The sequence below is a fragment of the Aplidium turbinatum genome, chromosome 7 (assembly GCF_918807975.1).
Source record: "Aplidium turbinatum chromosome 7, kaAplTurb1.1, whole genome shotgun sequence".
NCBI lineage: Eukaryota > Metazoa > Chordata > Ascidiacea > Aplousobranchia > Polyclinidae > Aplidium > Aplidium turbinatum.
Window position 1 is genome coordinate 3,090,455 of NC_137478.1, and position 25,300 is coordinate 3,115,754.

Genomic DNA, 25,300 nt, shown 5'->3' on the forward strand with positions numbered 1-25,300 from the left:
AACGGCGGGCCGTATTCTTGTGATAACTAATTAATATGTCTCGGGCCGGATGATTTTGCATGGCGGGCCGTAGGTTGCCGACTCTTGGTCTAGGCTATAGGCCTACTGATTTTATGGCTTGTTTTGTATTGATTGAAGGCTTTGCTCTAGCTTTAGCTTTGTCCAGTCTATATTGTTTTGACAAAAATGTAGCAAACAAAGAAGTTAAATTTATTTTGCCAAACAAAGAATGAAGCTAATTTTAAACTGGAAATATAGTTATACTTTACAAGGAAACTTGCAAACTTGCATAAGTTTGAGTGAAGGAAACTTGATACATAGCATCCTTCACTCAAACTTATTAAAATATGTGATGATTATTATTTGTGTACTGTAAAGTTGCTTTTTATTGACACAATTTTTGACTTCTCATTGTAAAAGTTTAATGTAAAATATTGAGGTTTAGCATATCACTATTCAACTCTAAAAATTTCAATACTGTAATTTAATCAACCATCTGCGAAAACTATAGCACAAATGACTAGGAAACTCTTTAGATTTCACGATAGATTTTTCTCAAAGAATTAGTTAATTAGAGGTGGTTGACTGTACAGTTGCTGCAAATGAAATCTTTACGTTACAATGATACTTGCTGTCTTGATGAGTTTGTAAATAACTTGTCTTGAGACCTGCAAATCAGCAGCTATTGCAATCACAGATACAGTGTGTTTTATCCTCGTTAAAACCTGAGTCTCTAAATCAGATAATTTCTTCCTACATTGATCCACTCACAAACAAGCACTCAAGAATATAAGCACCAAAAATTTAGAAAATTTTTACCTATAAAAACCGTGCTAAAAATGGCTACCCTGACAATCACGACATTCGGTACCAGCAGTACTGTTGGTTCTTGTTAGGACTTGTGAGAAGTAAGTAACAAGCAGCATTAATTAAAAGTCATGAGCACATGATAAAAGACAAAAAATTATTACTAATTAAAAACTTGTTAGGGCAAAGACTTTTTTATTGTGTGATGACTGCGTATTTCAAAATGAAATTTTAATAGTATATATATGTTGGGTCTGCTACTATTCGGTGAGTCCGATTCGGTTAGTCCAATTCGGTGATTTCCTAACCTCTAACCCTAACCCCTAACCCTAAAACGGCAATGATAATTAGGCTACGGTACCGTACCCGATAATTTAAAAAAAAAATTGAAAAAATCCCCCGTTAATGGATCGGACTCACCGAATCGGACTCACCGAAACGGGCCATTCCGATATATGTTCTACTTCAATGGATATCTTTCATTTTTTTTTTGATTAAAATATAAAAAATGCTACAAAGTGTGAACAAGTAAGTGCTAACTATCAAAATACTTAAAAAAGTTTCATATTGAATGACAGCTTATCGTAAACTTTTTGTATATTATATTATACAGTATATATTATATATTCGTTGTTTAATAAAAATTTTCATTTAAATGACAACACTTATCAGGAATTGGTTGATAATGATGATTTCAGACATACTTGTTGTTATTTAGCCTACCTGTTACATTTGATCACTGACCATCACCTGTTTATCATTAAAATATCCTGTGCTCTATGTGCTGTCACTACCATCATGTAGTGCACCCAATTCATTCATAGCTTGTCACACCAGTGTTGGAGCCAGATAAGAGCGTTGTTTGTAATGTTTCTATATCCAATGCAACTCATAAAACGCACTTTACTATGAACAGCGTATAAATATTCCGGAATGGCCCGTTTCGGCGAGTCCGATTCGACGAGTCCGATTCGGCGAGTTCCCTATTCGGCGAGAGCCCTTTTCGGCGAGTGCCCTATTTGGCAAGTTTTTGAAATTTTTAAAAGGAAATTATCGGGTACCGTAGCCTAATTGCAATTGCCGTTTTTACATCGTTTTAACGTCGCTAAACGTTGAAATCGTGCAGAAAGGAATAAAAAGAAAATGTTTGAACTATTAAATCAAAATTCGTCATGTCAGTTCAGTTGTTTTTATTTCTGACCATCATATGAAAAACAATACACGTCAACATAGCAAAGGTAGAAGCGACAATTCACGTCAACATAGCAAAGGTGTAGAAAAAGGTAGAAGCGACAAAACGCGAACGTTAAAACGTGCTTGTGACCGTAGTAAGTTATTAAGTTGAAAGAAATTTGGCAAGGTTGCATCACCTTCAAAAAAATTTAAGATATGAAGGAAAAATAAAACAAAGAAAATGTTACAAAAAAAAGTAATGTTTATGTCTATAAGTTAGTACTTTTGAATAGTTAAAATCATAGGCGCCTAACTATTTTTTTGGCCGTGGGGGCGAAAGCGTGTTTCATCAGCAGCAACGTAAATTCAGCGAAATGTCACGCAGATGGATGACGTAGTTATGTCGTCACACTAGGATTGCTTTTATTGCCACACTCGGAGTTATCGCTACGTTCGACCTACCGTTAATTATTATAAACAAAGCTCGACCAAAACACATGCTATGCGTCTGCGTTGGCTAGCGGTTGATGGACTGCGACTTTTTAAGCTAAGCGCAACATAAAGTTTAGCAACGAACTAGATTTATTAGCATAAAACAAGAGACGAAAAGGTTTACTAAAAGGTATACTGTAAATGGAATGAAAATACTAACTTGATCATATGCTTGAAAATAAACCTGTTGAAAGCAAAATCATTCATGTTTACATCAATTCAACAGCACGTCACCTTTAATAAATTTAAAAGTTGCTGACATCCGTAAACAGCCCTTGAAAAATAGTTACAGAGAGACGCTTGATTAAGTTTTCGACTTGACATTGCTCCCTTTTCACTACAATATCGCAACTTATGGCTGACCAGCTTTCAAGTTTCAATTCGCTGTAATACGCCCGTTTTCGTGTTGCAGATGAAACAAAAGATGCGCATATTCCCCGCCTTTGATCATGTTTCTATGGCAACGGACGTGTGTGCGCCATGCAGTTTGCGCGAGTCCGTTGTTGTGTTGATTATGCCGCTTGTGCGACTGTGGGCAGTGCGGTTTGTACCAGCCCTTGTTACGTTGGTTAGTGGTAACCTCGGGCCGAGACTTCAAGTTCATTTTCACAGCAACCGATTCACTGCCGCGACAATTCTCTGCAGAGGTTTCGACTTTCGAAAGCAAAATATGTAGCAAATTATGTTGTTTTTGGGTGCATTCAACATCTGATGACATTGAATCGACGCAAAATGGTAGATTTTTGCTATGTCACAGGCAGCAAAATCAGTCATTTTTACATTGATTCAACGTCTGCAGACGTTAAATCAACGTAAAAATGACAGATTTTTTTGTCTGGGGTGGGATTGTAGCATCGCTACTCGTTCTAGTGATTATTTACTGCGAAGCTGTTGCGGTTTGTATTTAAAAATGTTTTCCTGCTGCCGATCGCTAGTTCATCTATTGTTTTATGTATCAATGCCGCATAAAAAGTTGCTCCCACGCGGAAATATGCGTGGGGGCTTGGCCCCCACGGCTTAGGCGCCTATGGTTAAAATGATTAGTTTGGATCAACAAATGTGTGACCTACACTCCTACAGCTTAGATTGAAAGGAAATTATCGGGTAGGCTACCGTAGCCTAGTTATACCGACCAGCAAAAATTTGTTCCAAGAACCCAGTTAGCCTAACAGTTCATTTTTACATTGTAGTAACAGAATGAAAAGGCTAACCAAATGTGTGGCCTATCGTTTTAACGTCGCTAAACGTTGAAATCGTGTAGAAAAGGGTGCTTTTGCTGACTAGGATACGTTGAAACTGAGAAACATTCACAGAAGCCCTACGATACGTTGCATTTTTAAGATAATGTATTCAGACGTTATGAAATGTTATGCTAAATGGGTTCTTGGAACAAATCGTAGGGCTTCTGTGAATGTTTCTCAGTTTCAAAGTATCCTAGTCAGCAAAAGCTCCCTTTTCTACACGATTTCAACGTTTAGCGACGTTAACACGATAGGCCACACATTTGTTAAGCCTTTTCATTCTGTTACTACAATGTAAAAATGAACTGTGTTCTTGGAACAATTTTTTGCTGGTCGGGATAACTAGGCTACGGTACCCGATAATTTCCTTTCAATCCAAGCTGTAGGCCACACATTTGTTGGTCCAAACTAATCATTTTAACTATTCAAAAGTACTAACTTATAGACATAAACATGATCTATTTTATTTATTTTTTGTAACATTTTCTTTGTTTTATTTTTCCTTCATATCTTAAATTTTTCTGAAAGTGTTGCGACCGTGCCAAATTTTTTTCAACTCAATAACTTACTTCGGTCACAAGCACGTTTTAACGTTCGCGTTTTGTCGCTTCTACCTTTTTCTACACCTTTGCTATGTTGACGTATTGTTTTTGATATCATGATCATAAAGAAAAACAATTGAACTGACATGACGAATTCAAGCACGTTTTAACGTTTGCGTTTTGTCGCTTCTACCTTTGCTATGTTGACGTGTATTGTTTTTCATATGATGGTCAGAAATAAAAACAACTGAACTGACATGACGAATTTTAATTTAATAGTTCAAACATTTTCCTTTTATTCCTTTCTGCACGATTTCAACGTTTAGCGACGTTAAAACGATGTAAAAACGGCAATTGCAATTAGGCTACGGTACCCGATAATTTCCTTTCAAAAATTTCAAAACCTCGCCGAATAGTAGCAGACCCTAAATATTCATGCAACAAGTAAGCCAACACTTAAATTCCTTGTGCCTCAGAGAGAATACCAACTTGACATGTGCCTAATTGACCGCATCTAAAGGTATCTTAAGGTATTTAAAGATGGTACAAACACAAAGAAGGTGATTTATGTGTCGATATACTTTTTGCTGACCTTCTTTAAGAGCTTGTCAACAGAATGAAGTAGGGTAACTGGTAGTAGACCTAAGTGTGATGGGATATGCAGGCCTTAAAACTCGTATTTTTTTCCGGCAACCATCGTGGCCTACCAAGACCTCCATCTCGGCGGCCAAATCTGCGCGCTTGGAGGCCAAAATACAAATAACGATAGCACACATAAATAGAATTAAACTTGCAACAATGCTAAAATGATCACTTTGCGTTGTTGAAGTCTGGGCGACGTCCTGCAATAGAATCGTTGTACCACGCAAAAACTGCTTTATCGGGATTGTAGTCCGGTATTGCGGGACCATCTAACGACACTAAATTGTTTCAGCTGCTGAGTAAATTGTATCAACTGCATCACCGAATGTATAGTATATAACGCCTTTCATTAAATCTGACCATTTATACCGTTATGTCACCATTGAGGGTGTGAAGTCACTAACCCACAGCGGGAATATTTCTCAACTATGAAGACACGTGTTTTCCCCTCGGATGTCAACTAACCTAGTTCTTCTTTTTAACAACGACTCAATGTCCGACAACATTGCATCAACATAAAAACGACAATATTGCCAGCCGCTGTAAATTAGCACTTCAGATTAACACTTTGTTAAAATAAACGTCGGGAATTACAAACAAGACTTAGTCAAACATGCAAATGAGCGAAAGTTTTTTAAAAAACTTTATTCTAGAATAGATCATTTAATAAGCGGAAAATTCGTCTTGTTTTTGTTCAGTTGCTTTCGTCTAGTACTGCTCTATAATCATGCAAAAAATCGCAAACCTGAGACTTGCGGTTTTGCGTCACTGTAATTAACGCTATTACTCGCGTACAATGGATGAATGCGCGTTGGCCGAATGCGCTGGTAGGCCGGAATGGCCCGATTCGGTGAGTCCGATTCGGTGAGTCCGATCCCTTAACGGGGGATTTTTTCAATTTTTTTTTTTAATTATCGGGTACCGTGGCCTAATTATCATTGCCGTTTTAGGGTTAGGGGTTAGGAGTTAGGGTTAGGAGTTAGAGGTTAGGAACTCACCGAATCGGACTCACCGAATCGGACTCACCGAATCGGACTCACCGAATAGTAGCAGACCCCTGGTAGGCTACAGCTGGTGATCGCAGCTGGATATATTCCATATACACAATAGCAAATGTTCCCGCACAATACAACAGTGGTGTTTATAACACGCTGACCTAATTCTGCGACACTCTTTGATACTACATTATTTCGACAGTTACTCCACGCTCATTCGATTGCAAAATTAAATAATTGGCTGGAAGAAACCGTCGGCCAAACTTGGTCGACTGAGAAGGTAGCACCGGCGGTCATTCAAGCACTACTTAGCGGCCATGGCCGCTGGCTGCTTTAAGGCTTGATATGTATATATAGATTAAACGAACCAATTAGATAGAAAAAACGCCTAAATTTTTTTGATTTGTGTTTTCTATTTATATTATAACAAAACTGCAAATTTGATCAACTTTTTCAATTGTGATGCTAAAAGCATTTAAGCAAAAATCAGCAAAGCAATCCAAACCTAATTATAGTGAACTGGACATTCCATGCTAGTTTGCAAACCAGGATTCTTCAATCTTCAACCACCACATGCAAGCCTGGATGTAACAAAAGTAGAACGTATTAATCAAAAATCTTATTGTTTGGAAAAACCTACTGAGAAGATATTTTAATGTGTTGTTGTGCATAAGATTTTGCACATAACAACAACTAAATGTGATGTATATGTCCCCATGGAGTCATAGAACAAAGATCACCTTAGGGTAGAGTACTTCGAATTACATTGAATTGAAGACTGGTTGATATTTTGCATCTGTCAAGTTTGCATGCGTTACTATGACGTCATACATGTTCTTGCGACAATTTTTTCCGATCAATAATTTTGCGAGTCGTAATGCGATCTTGAGGATTGGTGGGGTTGCTCTGTTATTTATTAAACAAACCTTAAAGTCAGCAATATGTTTTTATGCCTTTTCTTATGAAGGGTTGCCTAAACTCAGGTGTTAGGACTTGGAATCCACTTTTTGCATGTGAACAAGCAACTCTAAAGTCCCCTGTTGCAACTAAGTTTCGCTTTCGGCTTCCTTTTGTTTTTCACAAACTTTGGTATTTGCTTTGCTTCAGGTTAATCTTATTTGTTTTAGTGATGTAAAAAAATTTATTCACGTTTAATTTGACGTCATCTGTAGTCTTTGTAGTGTACAGTTGGACTTGTTTATAGAAGTGTAGCTAGACTTTTCATTTGTTTCAAGTACTAATTGAAAAAGTGTACTATTTTTTTGTACTCCGCATAAGTAAGCATTTTCATTATCCTTTTTTGTTCCAATATACATCACATTTGAATCACATGACGTTGAAGAAAAGATTGGCATCACCTGGATGAGAACATCCAATGACAGAATGGTGTGGAAACATATGTGGAGGCCATCAGTGCAATGACTGGATGATGATGATACATCACCTTTGAATGTTAAAAATAAAAACTTAGTTCACTTTCTAACTGAATTGCATTTTTGTTTCCACTGAGAAAATATCTAATGGAGTTAGCTTTCTTTGATGAACTGTATTTCAGAGTGAGCTAGATTTGGTAGATTAGGTAGATTTGGCTAGATTTGGTATAAAAAGGTGGTGACCCGGTTAAGCTGTTTTAAAAAGACAAGCAGTACTTTTAGTTTTGAAACTTTAGCAAATTTAATTTTTAAAATATGCGTCTGAAAAGAAAACATTTCGTTGTTTTCTAAGGAAATACTTTTAAATTTGCATTTCCTTTTTTAGAAAATATTTATACTTTTGTATAAATGGTTGTTCTTTTGGTGTATGGTCAACACTTTAATTGTGAGATTTAAGTTAGCTTCAACTTGATCATAAAGATCTGGGGTAACATATGCTTCAGAACAGGTCGTAAGCATACGCAGAATCCAAACGTCATCTAACATTTTCGCTTACGCTTTGGTGTCAGTCCAGGATGCGCAAAGTTTTATTGTCGTTAACACATCAGACAGCAAACTAGTTCGTAGATTGCAGTTGACTTCTATTGAATACAAGTTCTATGCACACAAGCAGTGGATTAAATGAAGGGTAGAAATCTCTGTTTCGAGTTTTAGGCCTCATCAGCACTGCGTTAATTTCCCTTCCTTTATGTTAAAAAATGTCTAACGACGCTGATGCAATGTCATTTAAGACGTTGTGATCAGAACAAATGAACTATTTACAGTAAGTCGAAATCAAACCATGATCAGCCAATTAATCCATGGCGACCTTAATCCTTTGTCCAGCTGAAAATTCCGTTCTTTTCATTGATTTAAAATCTTCAGACGTCGGTTCAATCTGAAAGGGGCGGATTGTGCTGACTTACACCAATGTGTGAAGGGTGAAGAGTCAATTCTTGGCCTCATTGGACAGTGGACACCATTAAAAACTAATCCTCCCTGGTAAACAAACTTAAAAAATCGTTGTTCCCTTTTTGTATCATGATGATTTTTGTGTCAGTAATAACCAAGACTTCATCTTTGTTTTTCTAAATTTCTGTCCGCGATTTATGGCGACGTCATTAAAGTGCAGTACAAAGAAGCGTCATAATTAGAAATCTTTTGAATTCGACTCGTGAGACAGTTTCCTGGATTCGCTGATATCTCTTTTTGGTCTAATTTTTATGAAAGGTGATCGCGCCACGTGAGCTACAATCTACATAGTACAATCAAGCAAATCTAACAAATGCCACAGCACAGTAGATTCACTGTTAGTGTCAGATATTGGCATCACCGGCTTCAAATGAAGCCAGTTTTTCTACTGTGCCGCGAAAGTGTGGTAATTTCACGGTTGCAGCCGTAGCGCAACGTTGCAAAGACAACGTGCCAAAATTGTTTGAAAGAGAGCATTTGCTTTCCTGTTACAGTTGCCGACAATTAACTGCGTAAATCGCTTGATCATCTGCCGTTTTCTAAAACGAGGTGCCTCCAAAAAAGTCTAGACCAGTTAGTCGACAGCACACCATTATTTGCAATGCAAGTTTCCGTGGGCAGGAGTTTCCATCCTGTCATCCCTGCTCACATTGCAGTAAAACAACGATTTTACTGGTATAGATTGATTAAAATGCAGCTTAAGTAACTTCTATCATGTATGTATAGTTTGTTCAACGTAACATATTTGATCAAAACGTTAATAAAAAGCAATATTTCGACAAAAAAACAATGCTGTAGATTCCGAAACTGTTTGGTGTGCCGTAGATTAAGTTTGAAGACTGCTGGCCTAGAAACCAATTATAAAATTATGACAAAGGTGAATTCTAAACTTCACACAGTTTTGTTTGAGAAAACACAATTCCCAAGACACAATTTTAACTGCAGTGTTCACAATGCCAGTCTATTTGTTATGGTTCCTGATATCAAGCAGAGCGACGACTTGGCGTCGTTGATCTACTTTCGATACTCGACAGCCGCTTGCACAAGAACCAGCAACGGAGAGAATCCCTCTTTAATTTTAGACTGATTTTAGTTTGTGCTGGCTGTTTTGTAATGAGCATTCAACGTTGTGGTGGTGCCAGGTTGATCTCTCCACACAGATTTTGTGCAGTCGACGATCAAAGCTTTAGTTATGAACACCGAACGGGTTCCGTCCACCCGTTGGTTCTAATAAGACTAAGCCTTGTTGAACTATTGGTGAGTATTTAGAGTGTGAGAATAATTTTGCAAGGTTTTTCTTTGCAGCTTCAGTGGAGATGAAGATGAGTGATACTAACTTAGGCTCTGCGAAAGCCACTGCCCAAGCCATCAACTCTGCTCATGAAGATGACCTTGCAAAAGGTCACTTCGGTTTCCTTTTTCATTCATTGTACTTAACCGTTTGAAAGTTGTTTTTTTTTCTATGAAAACGAAAGAATGAGAAAAATTAATGATTACGTTTGCAAATAAGGGAAATGTAGTGTGATTCGATGCTTCGATGTTCTTGCAAGGCACCTGACTGTATGTTCTTCCAAAAGTTTCGTGATATAACGTAGTTGGGAAAGTTTACAACTTAATTGCTATCGTATTGTTTTCTGTTGTAGCAATTTTTTGTATTTTGGTTGCTTGGCAGTGATCGTTGCTGTAGATTATATTTGTACAGTAGTTAAATCTGTTGTTGTTGCGTAACCAATTGTGACGTAATGTTCACTCGTGCGTGTAAAGGCAACGACAACGAAAGTCTCTTTCCACAGGACAATCACCTGAAGATCTTGAGGCGAAATCGCTAGCACAAACGCATCCGCATTCACAGCCAATGAACGTGCAAGTCCAAGGAGAAGATTTAATAAAAGTGCTCCAGCGCCAGTTGGAATATTACTTCTCGAGGTGGTCTTGAGCAATAACTTCAATGTATACTTGATATGAAACTTGAAAGCTTTATTTACGAGTTTGAAGTTTCTGTTTGTTGTAAATCATGTTCTCGGTAAACTTTTTGCTTTCGGTTTGAGCTGTACTGTCGGTGTCAGAGGCCAGTACGTCACTTGCTACGATCTTTACAGTGATCGTGCTTTATTTGAAACCAGGCTTGGTATTTTTTTCGCTCGATTTTCTTTAGTGTGCTTGTTTGCTGGAAATCTGACTGACTGTAGTCTATTTCCACCAATACACAGTACGTAGCCTACCGCAAGTGTATGCATGCCATTGTGTCAACATAATATGCGTCCTAAAATGATTAAAAAGTTTTTTTTTGTTTAATTTGATATGAAATTCTGTGTCTTTGATCTGTGGTTGTGCGGCAGGTAATAAAGACATTGTAGATAAAACAATCGAATTTTTTTATTTTTGCCTTATTTTATCCTGCAGGACGAATCTTGCCAAAGACACTTACCTGCTTTCTCAGATGGACAGCCAGCAATACGTAGCCATCAAAACTATCGCAAACTTCAACGCAATTAAAAAGTTGACCAGCGATATTAACCTTGTGGTCATAGCATTGCGAGGTATGCGATGGAATAAAAAAAGTTATTTTCTACCAAATTTTGTTAGTTTCTTGTGAAAAGTATCAGTGATAAGTGTGCCATGCTTGCTTAGAAGATGACATCAATTTCACTGGCAGTGCTTTTCTTATGAGATGACATAACCAAAGTTGTTTTGACTTATAATATTACTGGGGTTATCTGAATTATTACAAATTGTTCTAATATGACTTTTATTATCTCACGTAACAAGTGCTTTTTGTTATCCTTACTATATATATACTTTATACGAATGGCAAATGACACAGAAGTTTGGAAGACCATGATCGCCAACGTCTGTATTAGATCAGGCACATAATTAATTAATCATCAGCATCAGTGTATGTACATTTGTAGTGGATTTTCGATCGATTTCTAATTTTAAAGTTGAGCTCACTAAAACCTATTAGAGCAACTTAAACAACGATGATCATTGAAATTGATTCCGAAAGTTTAGTAAAACAATGAGCGTGTAAAATACACGACTTTCAAAAGCATGTTCTCCAATAAAGTTTGGTTTTCCTCATTGCCAACAGGTTCTCCTGTGGTTCAAGTTGACGAGAGTGGGGAGAAAGTGCGTCCCAAGAAGAGACGTTGCATCATTATTCTACGCGAAATTCCTGACAACGTTGATGGCTCGGTAACGGATAAAACGTTTTAACATTAACAATCTCCATTGCTGAAGTAAAAGCTGTTTTTGTATTTGCACCGTCACAAGGCGCTGATACTCGAGCTGGCCAACCGTTTTAAGATGAGGGTGCTTCAAAGATTAAGGGACCGGTGACATAATTTTGCTCCACATGATTACAGACATTTCCTCCGCGAAGTAATGTTGACATTTGTTGTTGTCTACAGCATATAAAGTTCAATTATTTTCGATGTAAATCCCTTCTGTTACTCATGGATCTAAAATTTTCCTCGTGGCCCAGTGTGACCGTGTCAGGCTAACTGCCAAGTAATTAAACGTCGCGTCAATAGATGATAGCCAGTTGCCTGCCCGAGTGATGGCAATGAATGGAGGTGTAACTTTCCCTTCGAGAACAAGATAACTTATCGCCTGTGTTAGTGTGTAAGCAAGTCGCAAGTCAATGGAATCCCCGGTCGTATGTTTTGATGTAACCACCTGACGTTAGCCACTTGCCAGACTGCGACCAAAATAGTCGTAGGCTACATTTCTAAAGTTTCATTCAGAGTTGTTTGATTTAAATCGAATATATAATAAAAATCAAAAAAAAAATCATTGAGATCTTTTAAGCATACGGAGGCAAACGGTTTATTTGAATGAGCTTGATGCAGCTATGAAATTTACTCAGGATGTTAATTCTAACATTTTGTCCGAAGTCCTGAAATATCGTGCTGAAACTGGGCTTTTTAAACCTTTCGTAGTTCAAGATGTGCTTAAAATTGCAACACCTTTGACATGGTGGAATCTGATAGAATCAGCAATGGCATGTTAAAGGTGGCTTTGAGGGTTAGCTACCAGTGCAAATTTTAAGCATATTTATTCCGTATAACACTCAGTACTATTAAACCTTTGTTACAAAAAAGGTCTGATTGCATGTATTTAATGAGCAAAAGACAAAGTGATGTGTGCTAAAGGATAAAGGAAGGTCTGAGTTTGGCTGGCCATGTCAGTCTGATGAGATGAATTTTGGCCTCAATGTCGATGGTTAAATGGAAAACGACGCAATTAATAATAATAAATATGACCAAACTAATTAATGGGTCAAAAATTAACTTATCATTAAAATACCCCCCATGACTTTTTTCCACCCTAATTTCATTATAAAGCTAAGATATTTTTGTTGCTTTTAGAATGCTTCGTGTTTTAAACATCAGCTAAAGCACCACCCTACCTGGTTTGCATTGCAACGAACATGATCCATCTATTCATTTAAATTACCTTCCTCTTTGTTATATCATAATTCATAACGAAGACAATTTATTGAAAACAGCTTAACGGTTGTCTAGCCAGCTTATTCTTACGCCAGTACAGCTGACCATGGTGTTTAAAAAATGTATGGAAACGTGTATTTCATTGCTACCGAGAATACGTTTGTGAATCTGTAAGGAATGGACCTTTCGTTGTGACTTAGTTGAGGCACTGGAATTACCTTCTAAGATTGGTCATACAACACAGAAAATGAAAATTTGACTAAATTGAAAGCAAATAAAATTGTTCTTTCTTTTTTCAGCAAGTCATGAGTTTATTTGATGGAGGACCAGCCAAGTATTCATCTTGTGAATTTGCTGGCAACGGCAACTGGTATATTCTCTTCGAAACCGAAGACGACGCACATAAAGCGTATTGGCATCTGCGTGAGACCGTCAAGGAATTCATGGGGAAGCCAATCATGGTGAGTGACGTAGCCATCCATGGTGAATGACGTACTGACGTAGCCATCCATGGTGAGTGACGTAGCCATCCATGGTGAGTGACGTAGCCATCCATGATGAGTGACGTAGCCATCCATGATGAGTGACGTAGCTATCCATGGTGAGTGACGTAGTCAACCATGAAGAGTTACATCTAAGGATATGCGCACCCGCGTGCGTTTGAATACATGAATTCAAAAAGGGCCCAACTCCGTTTTTTCAAATTTCACTTTTTGTGCTTTTCCGATTTTTTTCAGTGTCTTCTAAATTACACCTGAAACAAACCGTTAAATTTTTCAAGCCTAAATATGGAAAATCTCCCCTCAATATTTCCATTGATTTTAAAAAGGGCCCAACTCCAGCAATTGGGCTTCAACCTTTTCATAGTTTTTCTACAAAATCTTCACCGTATGAAATTTTTAGACATAATACTTCCTTACCGGTATATCTAAGCATATAATCAATATCGAAATTCCACCACAAAAGCAAATGACCAAAACAACTAAAAGTAAACGTATTTGTCTCAAAAACACCTTTGTGAGAATTGAGCCCTTTTTGACTTCTCATACAGTATATTCGTTTGAAATATTATTGGTTGGATTGTTTTCAAGACCATCGTACAATTTGTGCAATCGTGCTATTCGATTAGAGCGTGACGATGATAAGTTACTCGCCCTTATGATATGCCATCATTCCATCGTGGTAAATCTTATGGAGGTGCGATTGGCCAGACTGGTTTGTAATGTGACGTTATAGTATCTCCCTAACTATCATCACAAGGTGGGGTGCTCTTTGTAGCAAGTTGGCTTTGTATGAGATTACCCGTGAAGAGCAATGGTTAAACAACCACATAGTAGTTGCAATAGCCTGGAATTGATGAGATCATGTGGGTCGAAGGTGATGTCTGACGACTGCAGCACAGTGGGCGATCGATATGCTGTGCGTTCTGACGACTGCAGCACAGTGGGCTGACAGTATGCATAGTCATTGATTACATCATCATAAACCGGTCTTGTCATTGCTGGCAGGCGGCGCAACTAATGGTCTGTTGCTGAAAACCAGTTCACCTCTTCATCACTAAATTGAAACCTCTTCATCTGAGAGTGTTTTTATTTTTCCAGGCGCGCATTAAGCTTAAGACTCATCACCTGAATACGTACGGCTACCCCCTGCCACAACGGACACCACAGAGCCAAGACACTTTGAAAGCCAATCTTTCCACGCCTGCCACTGGTGGTTACGTCACACCACAGCCACAGGTCAGTTATGTTCTAGTGTTACAGGCCACTATGGAGGATGTAAATGGCTTGTGATGAGCAAGTGAAACGTTCTTTAACATATTTTAAATGTGTGTTTAAAGCACACGGCTGCGTTTGAGTTGTCTACGTTTGTTATGTGCAAGGAACAACATAATTATACTAGCAGTGACATGTGACAAACTGTGGCAAAGAACATTTTTGATGGTTGAGACTGAGAGCTTAAGGCAAGAATTGCGACTCACACACTCAGTGTTTTGGCTGTTAGCTTGACCTCGTCAGCATCTCATGGATGGTGCCACTGAACTCTCAACCATCACTTACCTCAGCATCATTGTGATACAATGCAAAAACAAAGTTGGATATGATAAAATAGAGTTTTAGGTTTAAAGTTAAGGCGGAAGTAGTCATTTCACAAAAAAAATTGATTACCTTTTTCAGTCTTACAAAATCACTTCTTGATTTAACAACGCCATGTGCAGTAGTTTAGTGCTTTGGATTTATACTTGCCCTTGCCTTCATCTAGGTAACTTCCACCCCGATGGAATACTTTCAGCCCCAGCGCATTTTGTTCTGCCCCCAGCCCCCATTTTCCACAACTGCCCATCCGGGCGTTAGCTTGCCTTCTACCCCATTCTTGACCCACATGGCCATTCCCAATGCCGCCACAGTGGCCTCTAATGGAGCAGCGTCCCATCTAGCGGCAGCCAACACATCGTTGAGTGGGTTTGTTGTAGCCCCATGGCAAGGGGCCGGTCTTTACCCTCCACAGGCCCCACAAGACCCCTCAACCATAAGGGTAAGTTATTTGGCTTGCAGTGAAGTGAAGGGTTTTTTTACTGAAAATGTAGTCAAACAAATAATGTATATCGTCAATTTGAAGAAATAGCCTTGAGCAGATGCAATCACCTTAATATCAGTAATGATAGTTAGTTGAAATAATTTTGCAATTTAGAATACCTTGATACATTGAGAAGCCTTTGCAATATGTTTTGTGATTGTTTTAACTAATCTTAACTTTTTATGCGCAAGGACGCATAATCTCCGAATTTTTGGTCATGTACTTTTATTGCGATGCTTGAATATTAATTAACATAATAATAATATATTAATATGTACTTACACATCAACAACTTTCAATGGGCAATGTAAAGTATGAGTTTACAAGATTGTTCGACATTACAGGCTCCACAAGTCACCCAACAATCACTTCAGCCCCTACATGACTCCATTCATTCCTCTCAGCATCACCGTGGATATGCTGACATCAACAAGCCTTCAAATCCTGCCACCAACAGGTGACGATGCAAATTGTTTTCATCAAGTTCCTCGTTTTGAGATGGCTGTGGTCGTAATTAAGTGACCACAGCTTCATTGTAATGCTACTTTCGTACTAGCAGTATATTGCTTGTAGTTGGTGTGTTACATTTTGCATCATTGGCAATTCTATGTGTTTGTGATCTAAACGTCGTTACGGTATTTTTTCCGTGCTTTCATACTGGGCCTCCAAAAACTCAATAAAAGTTGGTTGTTGATGTGAGAAGGTTGGAAAACTTTGAGTATGGACGCTGTTGTAGTAGATGCCTTAAATAGCCACTGGTATGGTGGGACATAGGACTCTTCACCATTTTACGTTTAGCTTTGTAATTCCTCCTTTACTACTTTATTTATTAATTATATTTCCAGAAACGTTCAGAACCAGCACCAAGCACCCCCTGGGCCTCAACTACAGCTCCCCCACAGCTCGATGACACAGCCTCGCTACATACTCAGCACAGATCGAGTCCATCCAAACTTTGATGTCCTTCCTCACTACGTGCAATCGGATCCCATCACCGCCGCCCGCTGTACGTATACACGAGTTGTTGCTATTGCTGCTATTAATCCTTGGTAGAGGTTCCAGCAGTCTTCACAACGTCCGGAAACCATACTTTCTCGCGCATTTAATTCTTTTGTTTTCACACATTGATATTTGTTCATAATCTTCGTTACCTTTTTTGTGTTTCTAGTGATTCCTCCAATGTCGGGGTACAGCATACCCCACTTTGTCTCTGCCATCAACCCAAGGGGGCCTCCCGTTGCCCCACCTAACGATCCCACTTATGTTGCGGCCTTGCCACAAGGGTATATGCATAACCACAATCCAACAAGGCCCGTACAAACCATGCGCCGTGGCAACAACCCTCGTACGTCTCACCAAACTGATCATCAGGTGAGAAGGATTGAATTTCTAATCCTTCTGTAATCTGTATGCGACAGAAAAACTCCCACATAGGATGAAATGTAATTGGAACGGGGTGTTTATTTATTTCAGTTGAAGTTAGTATCGAAATTTTGTTGCATAAATGTCTTTCAGTCTGTGGTCAATCGCTTTTGCTTTTCAAGTGAGTTTAGACTTTCGTTTATGCGTAGGCTAGAAGGCAAGGTAGCCAATCATATCTTCAAGCATTAGATAACCACGCACTGTCAAGATAACCACCCGCTTTGAGTAGGTGGTGAACCTATGACGCATTGAGCATCGGTCAAGCAATCTTACCACCTGATCATGCAGCTAACCTTGATTATTCCACACCTCGCCTGCAAATAATATTTATGACGTTGATTCAGTATTTGCAAGGCGTTGAATCAACGTAAAACAACTTGAGACGTTGCTACTTTTCGTCGAGTCACCAAAAAGGACACGATCACCTTCGAGATATTTTACCAATTTCTTGGGATTGAAGCACAGAAGATACAAAGTTGTGTACTTCTACTTTCCTTTCTTGATTTTCAGAGAGGGAGTAACACGTTTCCGGGTGACCGGCAACCACGACGTTCCGACGCGCATCGACCTTCCAACCACTCATATCAAAGCGAAATCAGTCCTCGTTTTCTTCAGAAAGGTATGACGTCATGTTTTCAAGAAACCACACAATTTAAGGTTCTAGAATGAGCTTCATTGTTCGTTCGTCAACATTTTCAAGCGCTCTGCTTGACTTTTCCTTATGTCGCGTAGAAAGTCAGCTCTGGTTTTCATAAGCTCGACTATTCCCAACAAAAGCTAACTTTGTATTCTCTTCACATTTGAACACTGGTCTTGATTTTCTGAGGTTAGAATTACAATTTCTTTTTCTTTTTTGTTCAGATTATTGACATGAACATTGTTTCTATTATAAAAAGGTTAATACAAAGTTAGGTGTTTTTTGTTCCAAATCTTTAAATGTTCACTGTATGGTAGAACTTGCTACCCAGTGTTGTGATGTGCTCTAAAGCGTGCTGGCACTGGGGAAAAATGATCATTGCTAAATCTGTAAAATAATCTGTAAAAACGGGCATAGATATCAAATGAAGATCCTTTGAAATGCTTCCAATTGTATTTTATGTATTTTATTGTATTTGAAATTGTATTTTATGTCGTCTGCACTAAAAATACTGCTCATCACTTGGAACATGATATAATCATGTAGAGATGGGAGGTTGCAGCCTGATTAAAGAAATGAAAATAGTCGAATTACTGGAGTGGGTTGGAGTTAATTAATTTAAATATTTTATTCCTGTAGGTGGTGTTAGAGAGCACCAATTTCCAGCCACCCACCCATCAAGCTCCTCAACATCATCTGCTCATAAACCTCACCGCTACAATGACCACACCTCGAGACCAACGCGAGGCGTCACAGCTGCCAGTTCTGCTGACAATGTAAGAGTTGTGCCAGTCTTAGTCCGTGCCATCACACCAAGACAGCGCTTGATCAGTCCGTTGGTGAAGCCGGTGATTTGGTTTGCTCACGGTTGTTCCCTTTGTCTGCTTCATGTTTGTTATTGGAAGAAAAGGACACCGGTGCAGGATGTTGGCCACTGTTGGAAAATCATCGCCTGTGCCAAAATTTGCGTTAATATATTATTTCCCTTTGACATGTAGTTAATAGAGTCGGTTCGTGCACGAAATTCCAGTTGTGTGATTGTTCTTAATATTCTGCTTCTTACTTTATTTTTGACGTATGTTTAAAACTGTCAAGTTGAAACATTTGCTTCCAATCCAGAAGTTAGGTTCGAATTCCGGCAAAAGCATCAATTTTTAAAATGTTTCTTGAACGATTTCGCTTTGATTTTAATGTGACTTGGCATTCCATCACCGTTAAAACTCATTTTGAGCCTGTTTTGTTACAGGTCACGGCCACACGACCATTGTCTTCAGACACTTCTTTCGATCTTCAAAGCAATTCCTTTCCACCGCTACCTGTCGCACCAGAGCAACTACAAGGTCGGGTGACTGGGAATGATGGAGCGGATGTCAGTGGAGCCACGCAAGCCGCCCAGGTAGAGATTTAAAAATGCCGAACTTGATTAATTTTGTTGTGCCATGCATTCGCTGGGATACGAAGTAGAAACAAAAAAAAAACATGCGGCTTGTCTTTGAACAAATAGCGTTTCACAGGAAATAAACATGTTTGACTTTGCAAAGGTAAAAGCGCGCCAACTCAACCTTTGCAAAGGTAAAAGCACATCAACTCAACCTTTGCATAGATATAAATTTATTAAAAGCTTCTTTAAAACTAAATTAATTTCACCTTTTGCAAAGATAGTAGCGTTTCTTTGATCATTGTCTAATTTTTCCTACCATCAACCCAAGGCTGGATCGGTGAAAGCCAAGCAAACCTCCGACTCACTCTACTTTCTCAATGAGTTTTTTATAACTTGTTAGATTCTAATGTTTGGTTTCCGTGTACGTTTCAATGATAGAAAGATAAATTTCAGGTTAGATCAAAACCTCAATCAACCCTTTAATTTGCATTACAGAAACTTTCTGACATGTCTATTGCTTCCCTGAAGGTAATCCCAACAACAACAGCAGCCTCAACGCATCAACCTCAACAGAACTCAGCACCCATGTCAGCAACAACTTGTGTCAGGCCTTCTGATGTTGAGTCAGGATCGAACGCGAAACTCGATGTTCAACCACTGTCCGGTTCAAGTGGGTGTTATTGATAAATTGGCTTGTTATAATGCAACGTTATTACATTTCTAGTTGACTTCAATAGATTCATAACCAGCATCACAGCACTTCACATGCCCTAAAGTTCGATTCGGACAGTTTCACTTGCAGAGTAAAAGCTTTGAATTTTTGATCCACACTGAGCAGAGAGTGAACAATTCTTAAACAAAGACATCGAAGTCCTTTTTACCTTCAGGACAGCACCACCATTGATCAAGTATTTTTTTAGTGAAAATCAAACAACTTTATTTTGCAGTTTCAACCAATCCTGCCAACCGACCACCTCAAGCTGCTGAGTCAATCAAAGCTGAAAATCAACATGAACAAGTTGCTAAGCAATTCAATGCTTCCCGCCAAATCCTAACACCAGCCAATCATGCGACAACATCTGTGACAACAAATAAGTCACTCACCACATCTGCCTCAAAACCAATAGACTCTAGACAGCCTTCGTCAGCCCCTGCACAGACTACCGTCGTTCCCAGTTCGGATATTATTGATTCTGAGAAGACGACAGTTGAAGCTTTCATAACAAGAAAGGTACCATATTATATTCAGATGTTATTTTTAGTTTTAAAGATGCAATATTGTATTTATAAAGATGTAATTTTCCCCAACTATGCAATACAGCGCAGTTTAAAAAATGTAATGTACCCAACAAGCCTGTCAGATTCGCTCTGATCCATTTCTATGTCATGTAGGTGGACAAAACTGAGAACACAGAAGAGACTGACGAACAAGGAGACAAAATGGGTAGGTGTAAAACTTCTTGCTTTTGTTTCAATGATTCCTAACTCTTGATAAAAAACGCCTACAAGAAAACTTCACTTCTAAGTTGCAAAAATAATACTAAAACATAGATTTGAAGCAATGGTAAAGTGAATTTGATATAGCTTGATTTAACTTGCAATCCATGTTTTTTGTTATTTTAGTTTCTAACGAGTCAAAACCAACCTATGCTGAAATGTTGAAGTTGAAAAACGCCGTTGCTGAAATGAATGGTAAAGTCTCGTCAGATGCAAACCGGTCAGACACTGAAGACTTTGAGAAATCAAACGATGATTGCCGGGAATCGGATGCTAAAGATTCAGTTGAAACTAAATCCGATCCCAAACTTGCAGCAAAGCGAACAGAAGACCTCGGTAACAAAGCCGAAAATCCCACGGCGATGGCGAACGGGAAACCCCGCCACAGTGACTTTGAACATCGGCGTGGATCATGGCATAACCGTAAGCACACCGACAGGAACGACGGGTTTAACAGATTTCGTGGAAATCGGTCCGGTGGTTGGGGCTACGCAGGAGAAAAACGACATGGGCCTCAGGAATATCGGGGTCGTGGAAGAGGTGTACCTAGAGGGAGCCATAGATTCCACAGGGAGCGACAACATTTTGGCAAAGGCACTAACGAACGAAACGGGCCGTTTGCCAACGAACAAGTGCCACTTGAAAGATGATGTTAATAAACTTTGAAGCACTTTTAAAGAAATCGCCGCTATGAGGCACTCCTAGTGATTAGCTACAGGAAAGTATGATGACTGTTGCTTTCCGCCAGGTGGTAACATTGGCTTAGTTGTGCCGCCAAAAGCGTGCTGACCGTATTATGACTTGACAATCTGGCAATTTTCTCATCTGTTGGTTTCTGACACCGAACGCTAATCGACCTAATGTTTTTGTGTGTTTTTAATAAACTTTGTATCTAATCTCCCTCGATCAACTACGTTTTAACTTCCTATTAGTAACAAATGTCATCCTTGGTGCTTGACATTATTAATTATTGACTAAATCAAAAAGAAATCCTAAGATATTTCACACCACACTTGCATTATTATTTTGCTTGTTTTCAACCCCATGTGGTGCAACACAACGCATTGTACCCTGTGGTGTAATGAAGGTGTTTGTCACAAGGTTATAGAAATATGATTTTCTTTAGGTGCAATTGGCATTGCACAAATGTCACTTGCGTTGACAGGATTTTTAATTCGTCGTAGTTATGACTATAGGAATTTAAAAGTGCTGTTGGTTGACAATTTTTTGACTTAATTTATCAACAGCAAAACACTCGGATTTTCGTCTAAATTTAGGAAATTACTCGTGTATGACCATGTAACGTATTCCTCTTTGTTGATTGGTTTAAGAAATCACGTGGTTATTTCAACTGTGCACGGAGCTTTCACTGTGAGAAATTATGTGACTTCTGCTTCCGGGTTGTTTGCAAACTTGTCTTCTGTTAATCGTGCTTGCTCTCCATCATTGTTTATCTTCAACTTTGGACGTCATTCAAATTGTTGATCAATATTCTCTGTGAAAGTGTTTGACTTGGTGCTAGCTAAGTTGAAGGGAACAAAAATCGAGATGATTTACTTTCAATTTTTGTGTAATTTTCTTAAAACTTTTTAAGAAAAAAGGAAGGTTCCGTTTTTTTGTCAACATTCAAGAACACTTTTGTCTTGTCTTGAAATGGTCTTCATCTATGTGATTTCTACAGTTTGAAGAATTCTTCATTTTTTGCGATCTAACTTATTTGTTACGTGCTTGTAAGAACTGCTGTAGTTTATTTACGATCCAAAACACAAAAATAGCCGTCTCGGGTGGTCAAAGAATATTCCTGCACAGAGGACCAGTTTTCTAAATCTATAAATCATGCCTTTGTTACATTCATATAATCTCATCATATCTAGTAGTGATGTGTTCTTAGCTGGTGAGAGCCCTGATGACGACGTTTTAAAGAGCGCTCAGGCGCTTGTTCAACACCGCTCAGAAGCATGTGGCTGTGTCTTTGGGAAGACACCTCATGACAGGCTTGAAAGTGGACACAGTGATAAACTTTCTTGTCTTTGCGTCCACTTAATCTAAAATCTCCAACCACCTCACCCTGGATGCCACACCCCGCCTGGAAGGACAGGGCATTGATGCCCAGTTGCTGAATACAAATTCGGATCTGTGCCATTGCTGGTTGTTGCGTTGATTGGATGGGATTTAAACAGATCGGAAAGCGGGTATGGATTCTGTTCGTAAAAGGGGGTAGATTTAAAGAGCAGAATAATCCACAGCTTCTGACATCAGTTGCCATGGAGATTCACGGTTGTTCATCTTTAACATCCGGGCCTGAGTTTAATGGGAATGAAATTTAAGAAACCCTTGGAATTGGGATGGAAATTGTTGCATAAAGTCAGTGATATGGTTTCAGCTTCCGCTTTATTTCCCGTGTAACAATGCGCTGTGACTCTGTTAGTTCCTTACCATCGCAAATGCTTTCTGGTCTCATTCATTGTGTGCACTGCAGACTCTACCTGACCGTCAAATCCATCCTTTTTACATTGATTCAACGTGTGTAGACGATTAATACAAAAAGGGACTGTTTTGCTGGTCAGGTACACTGTTACAACATCCCAGACAGCAAAATCCGTCAGTTTTACATGATCCAACGTCTGCAAACGTTGAATACTATTGTCGATACTATTGTTTTCTTATAACAAATACTCTCAATCTACTTCCTGTTTGTCCCTCAATTTAAATGGCGCTGCCATGATGGAACGCAGAGTTGCCAGATTTCATTATTAAGTTGTTTTTTTTTTATTCATCAATTGCTTTCACCGCTGCAGCGCATTGAACATGGGAAGGAAGACAACTGCTATCCATTTTTATATGAATGTTTTCATGGCCCATTTAAGACAATGAAACACTGATCTGTTGACACCGACTTTATTACTTTGTGTCGTTAATGTTTTAGCTTCTCGACTTATGAAACGTGTTGCAGCGCTTGATTAAAACAAACTGCATTTCCTCGAAAGTCACACAACGTATCTAATTTTTTATCAAAAATATTTTCTAGTAAGTTACTTAATACAACATTATAGTTATAAATCAAACTCACCATAAAATATGAAAAATACAGTGTTTATTTTGTAAGGGCAGCACTAAGTGGTGATGCCCATCCCAGACAACAAAATCCGCCATTTTTGCATTGATTCAACGTCTGTAGATGTTGAATTAATGTAAAAATGACGGATTTTGTTGTCTAGACAAATGAACTACGGTCTTCGAAGGTTTGCATGGTCGACTTCAAACAAGGTGCTTTATCTTACGAGCTATGACAAATAGCCCTGAACCTGATGTTTATATTATGTTCTTGTATGGCTGAAAATTGTAATAAAAGAACAAAAAGAATCTTCTCCTTTGTGTTTATTTTTGGCAACTTATTTAAGCCCTTCCAGTCAGCAAATCACCGTTTTTTTTACATTGATTCGGTTCAACGTCTGAATCAATGTAAAAAACGATTGATTTGCTAACTGGGTTCTATTGGTGCATTGCGTTTGTGACGGCCTGTCATGCACGGGAAGTGCATTTTATAACAGTATCAGGTTTGTTTCAATTTGCAAAAAAGGCGCACTCTTGGATTTTCCGATTTGATTTTACATAAAAAAGACAAGTTTGTTCCCTGACACCGATAGCGCCTTATACAACCAAGTGCTTATGATTCTTGTCCTTATTGCTTCTTGTCGTATCCAGGTTCCCGGTGGTTCAAGATTTAGATTAGGTTGTTGAGGAAGGCAAGGAAACCAATTTTTGTGTTCACTCGGGTTTGAGAACCGGGATCCCGGTTTCGGGAATTCCCGGGATTTAGTGGTTTATCAATTTACCGTTTCCCTCGAATAAAAACTTTCGTTTTTGCAAAAAGCCGGGATGAGAACAACCACATTCAAAAAGTTCACAGCGATCGAAAGGATAACCTTGTTCTCCTAACGCGTTCTTTGTATATTTCAACATCTTTCTGTTGCTATAGCACAAGTGTTGAAAAGCATTTATTTTTTTGATGGGTTGTTTTTGATTGAATCTTTGTCCCTGGCAGTTTCGCATACTTGCAAAGGCTTTAACCACTGACGCAGGCTCAGTCACCGAGATTGACAGTGAAGTTTTCAACTGTTGAAGTGTCATTGTCTATGAATTAATCCATTCACTGCCAAGGCCTATGAGAGGGGGGTACGGCGTACCCTTGAGGGCCCAGGACTGTGATTGCTGGGGGGCCCGAAATTGTAATTTTGTGGTTTACACGCAAAAATGTTTGGTTAAAACCAGGGTTGTCGGTATTTTACCCAACCCAAAAAAACCCGGGCGGGTTTTTTTAAAAAACCCACTTAAAAAAAAACCAGAGCATCATATTTGTCCATTTTTTATCAGAAAATGAACCAAAGTACTACAAGGTACTTAAAACAAACTTAAAATTAGGACTTAAGGATGTGATTGTGAAGGAAATTTCCAAGGATAAATTGAAAACACAGTGGATATTTCCGTACACCAAAATCAAGTAGTGCCACTTTGTACTACACTAAAACTCACTTATGCAAGAAGGCCTCATAGTTAAACAGCCCTATTGCATTATTTTATTGAGTTATGCCAGCATGTAGCCTACTATGAGTGAGAGGCACTTTATTGGTAAAAAGTAGTAGCCTATCTACCTTATTTGCATCATTTTTAAATAAAACCCAAAAAACCCGTTTTTATTAAAAAAAACGCGGGTTTTTCTCAACCCTAGTTAAAACCATCCTAAATGACTAAATTCAAGCATAAAAGTTGTTATTCTTTAGTCCTGGAGGGCCCGTAATGTAGAAAATAAGCCCGGAAAGGTAATTGAATGCATTGAGGGGCCCAAAGTTGGCTATTTTTCCATACTTAATGCCATGGTTACAATCAGGTGTTGCCAGAGTTAGGATTAAAGTTAGGAAAGGTTAAGGTAAGGGTTAGAGTTAAGAATAAGATTAGGGTTTTGATCTTTGCCCAGGCCTAAAAAATATTCCAAAATACAAGTTTTTGTTTTCAACAACTTTAAACTTTTCTCAAATTAGAGCAGAATTCCTTATCTGGC

General features: G+C 38.6%; 1 protein-coding gene across 1 annotated transcript; it reads left to right on the forward strand.

Moving 5' to 3' along the window:
* The first annotated feature begins 9,598 nt into the window (after positions 1–9,598).
* On the forward strand, positions 9,599–23,788 carry LOC145774522 (uncharacterized). The gene is made up of 17 exons (XM_082585783.1): positions 9,599–9,677; positions 10,070–10,202; positions 10,680–10,816; positions 11,368–11,471; positions 13,027–13,188; positions 14,329–14,466; positions 14,990–15,262; positions 15,649–15,761; positions 16,150–16,310; positions 16,473–16,675; positions 17,237–17,345; positions 18,003–18,139; positions 18,610–18,759; positions 19,240–19,414; positions 19,692–19,975; positions 20,137–20,188; positions 20,368–23,788. The coding sequence occupies exons 1-17, from the start codon at positions 9,599–9,601 to the stop codon at positions 20,889–20,891; spliced, it is 2,934 nt and encodes a 977-aa protein (XP_082441909.1). The 3' UTR covers positions 20,892–23,788.
* The last annotated feature ends 1,512 nt before the right edge of the window (positions 23,789–25,300 follow it).

Bases quoted from the DNA above. Each gene is read 5' to 3' on its own strand.
- LOC145774522 (XM_082585783.1), top strand. From the start codon at position 9,599: ATGAGTGATACTAACTTAGGCTCTGCGAAAGCCACTGCCCAAGCCATC. The intron at 13,189-14,328 runs GTGAGTGACGTA...TTATTTTTCCAG, and splicing joins TCATGGGGAAGCCAATCATG to GCGCGCATTAAGCTTAAGAC. The intron at 16,676-17,236 runs GTGAGAAGGATT...CTTGATTTTCAG, and splicing joins CTCACCAAACTGATCATCAG to AGAGGGAGTAACACGTTTCC.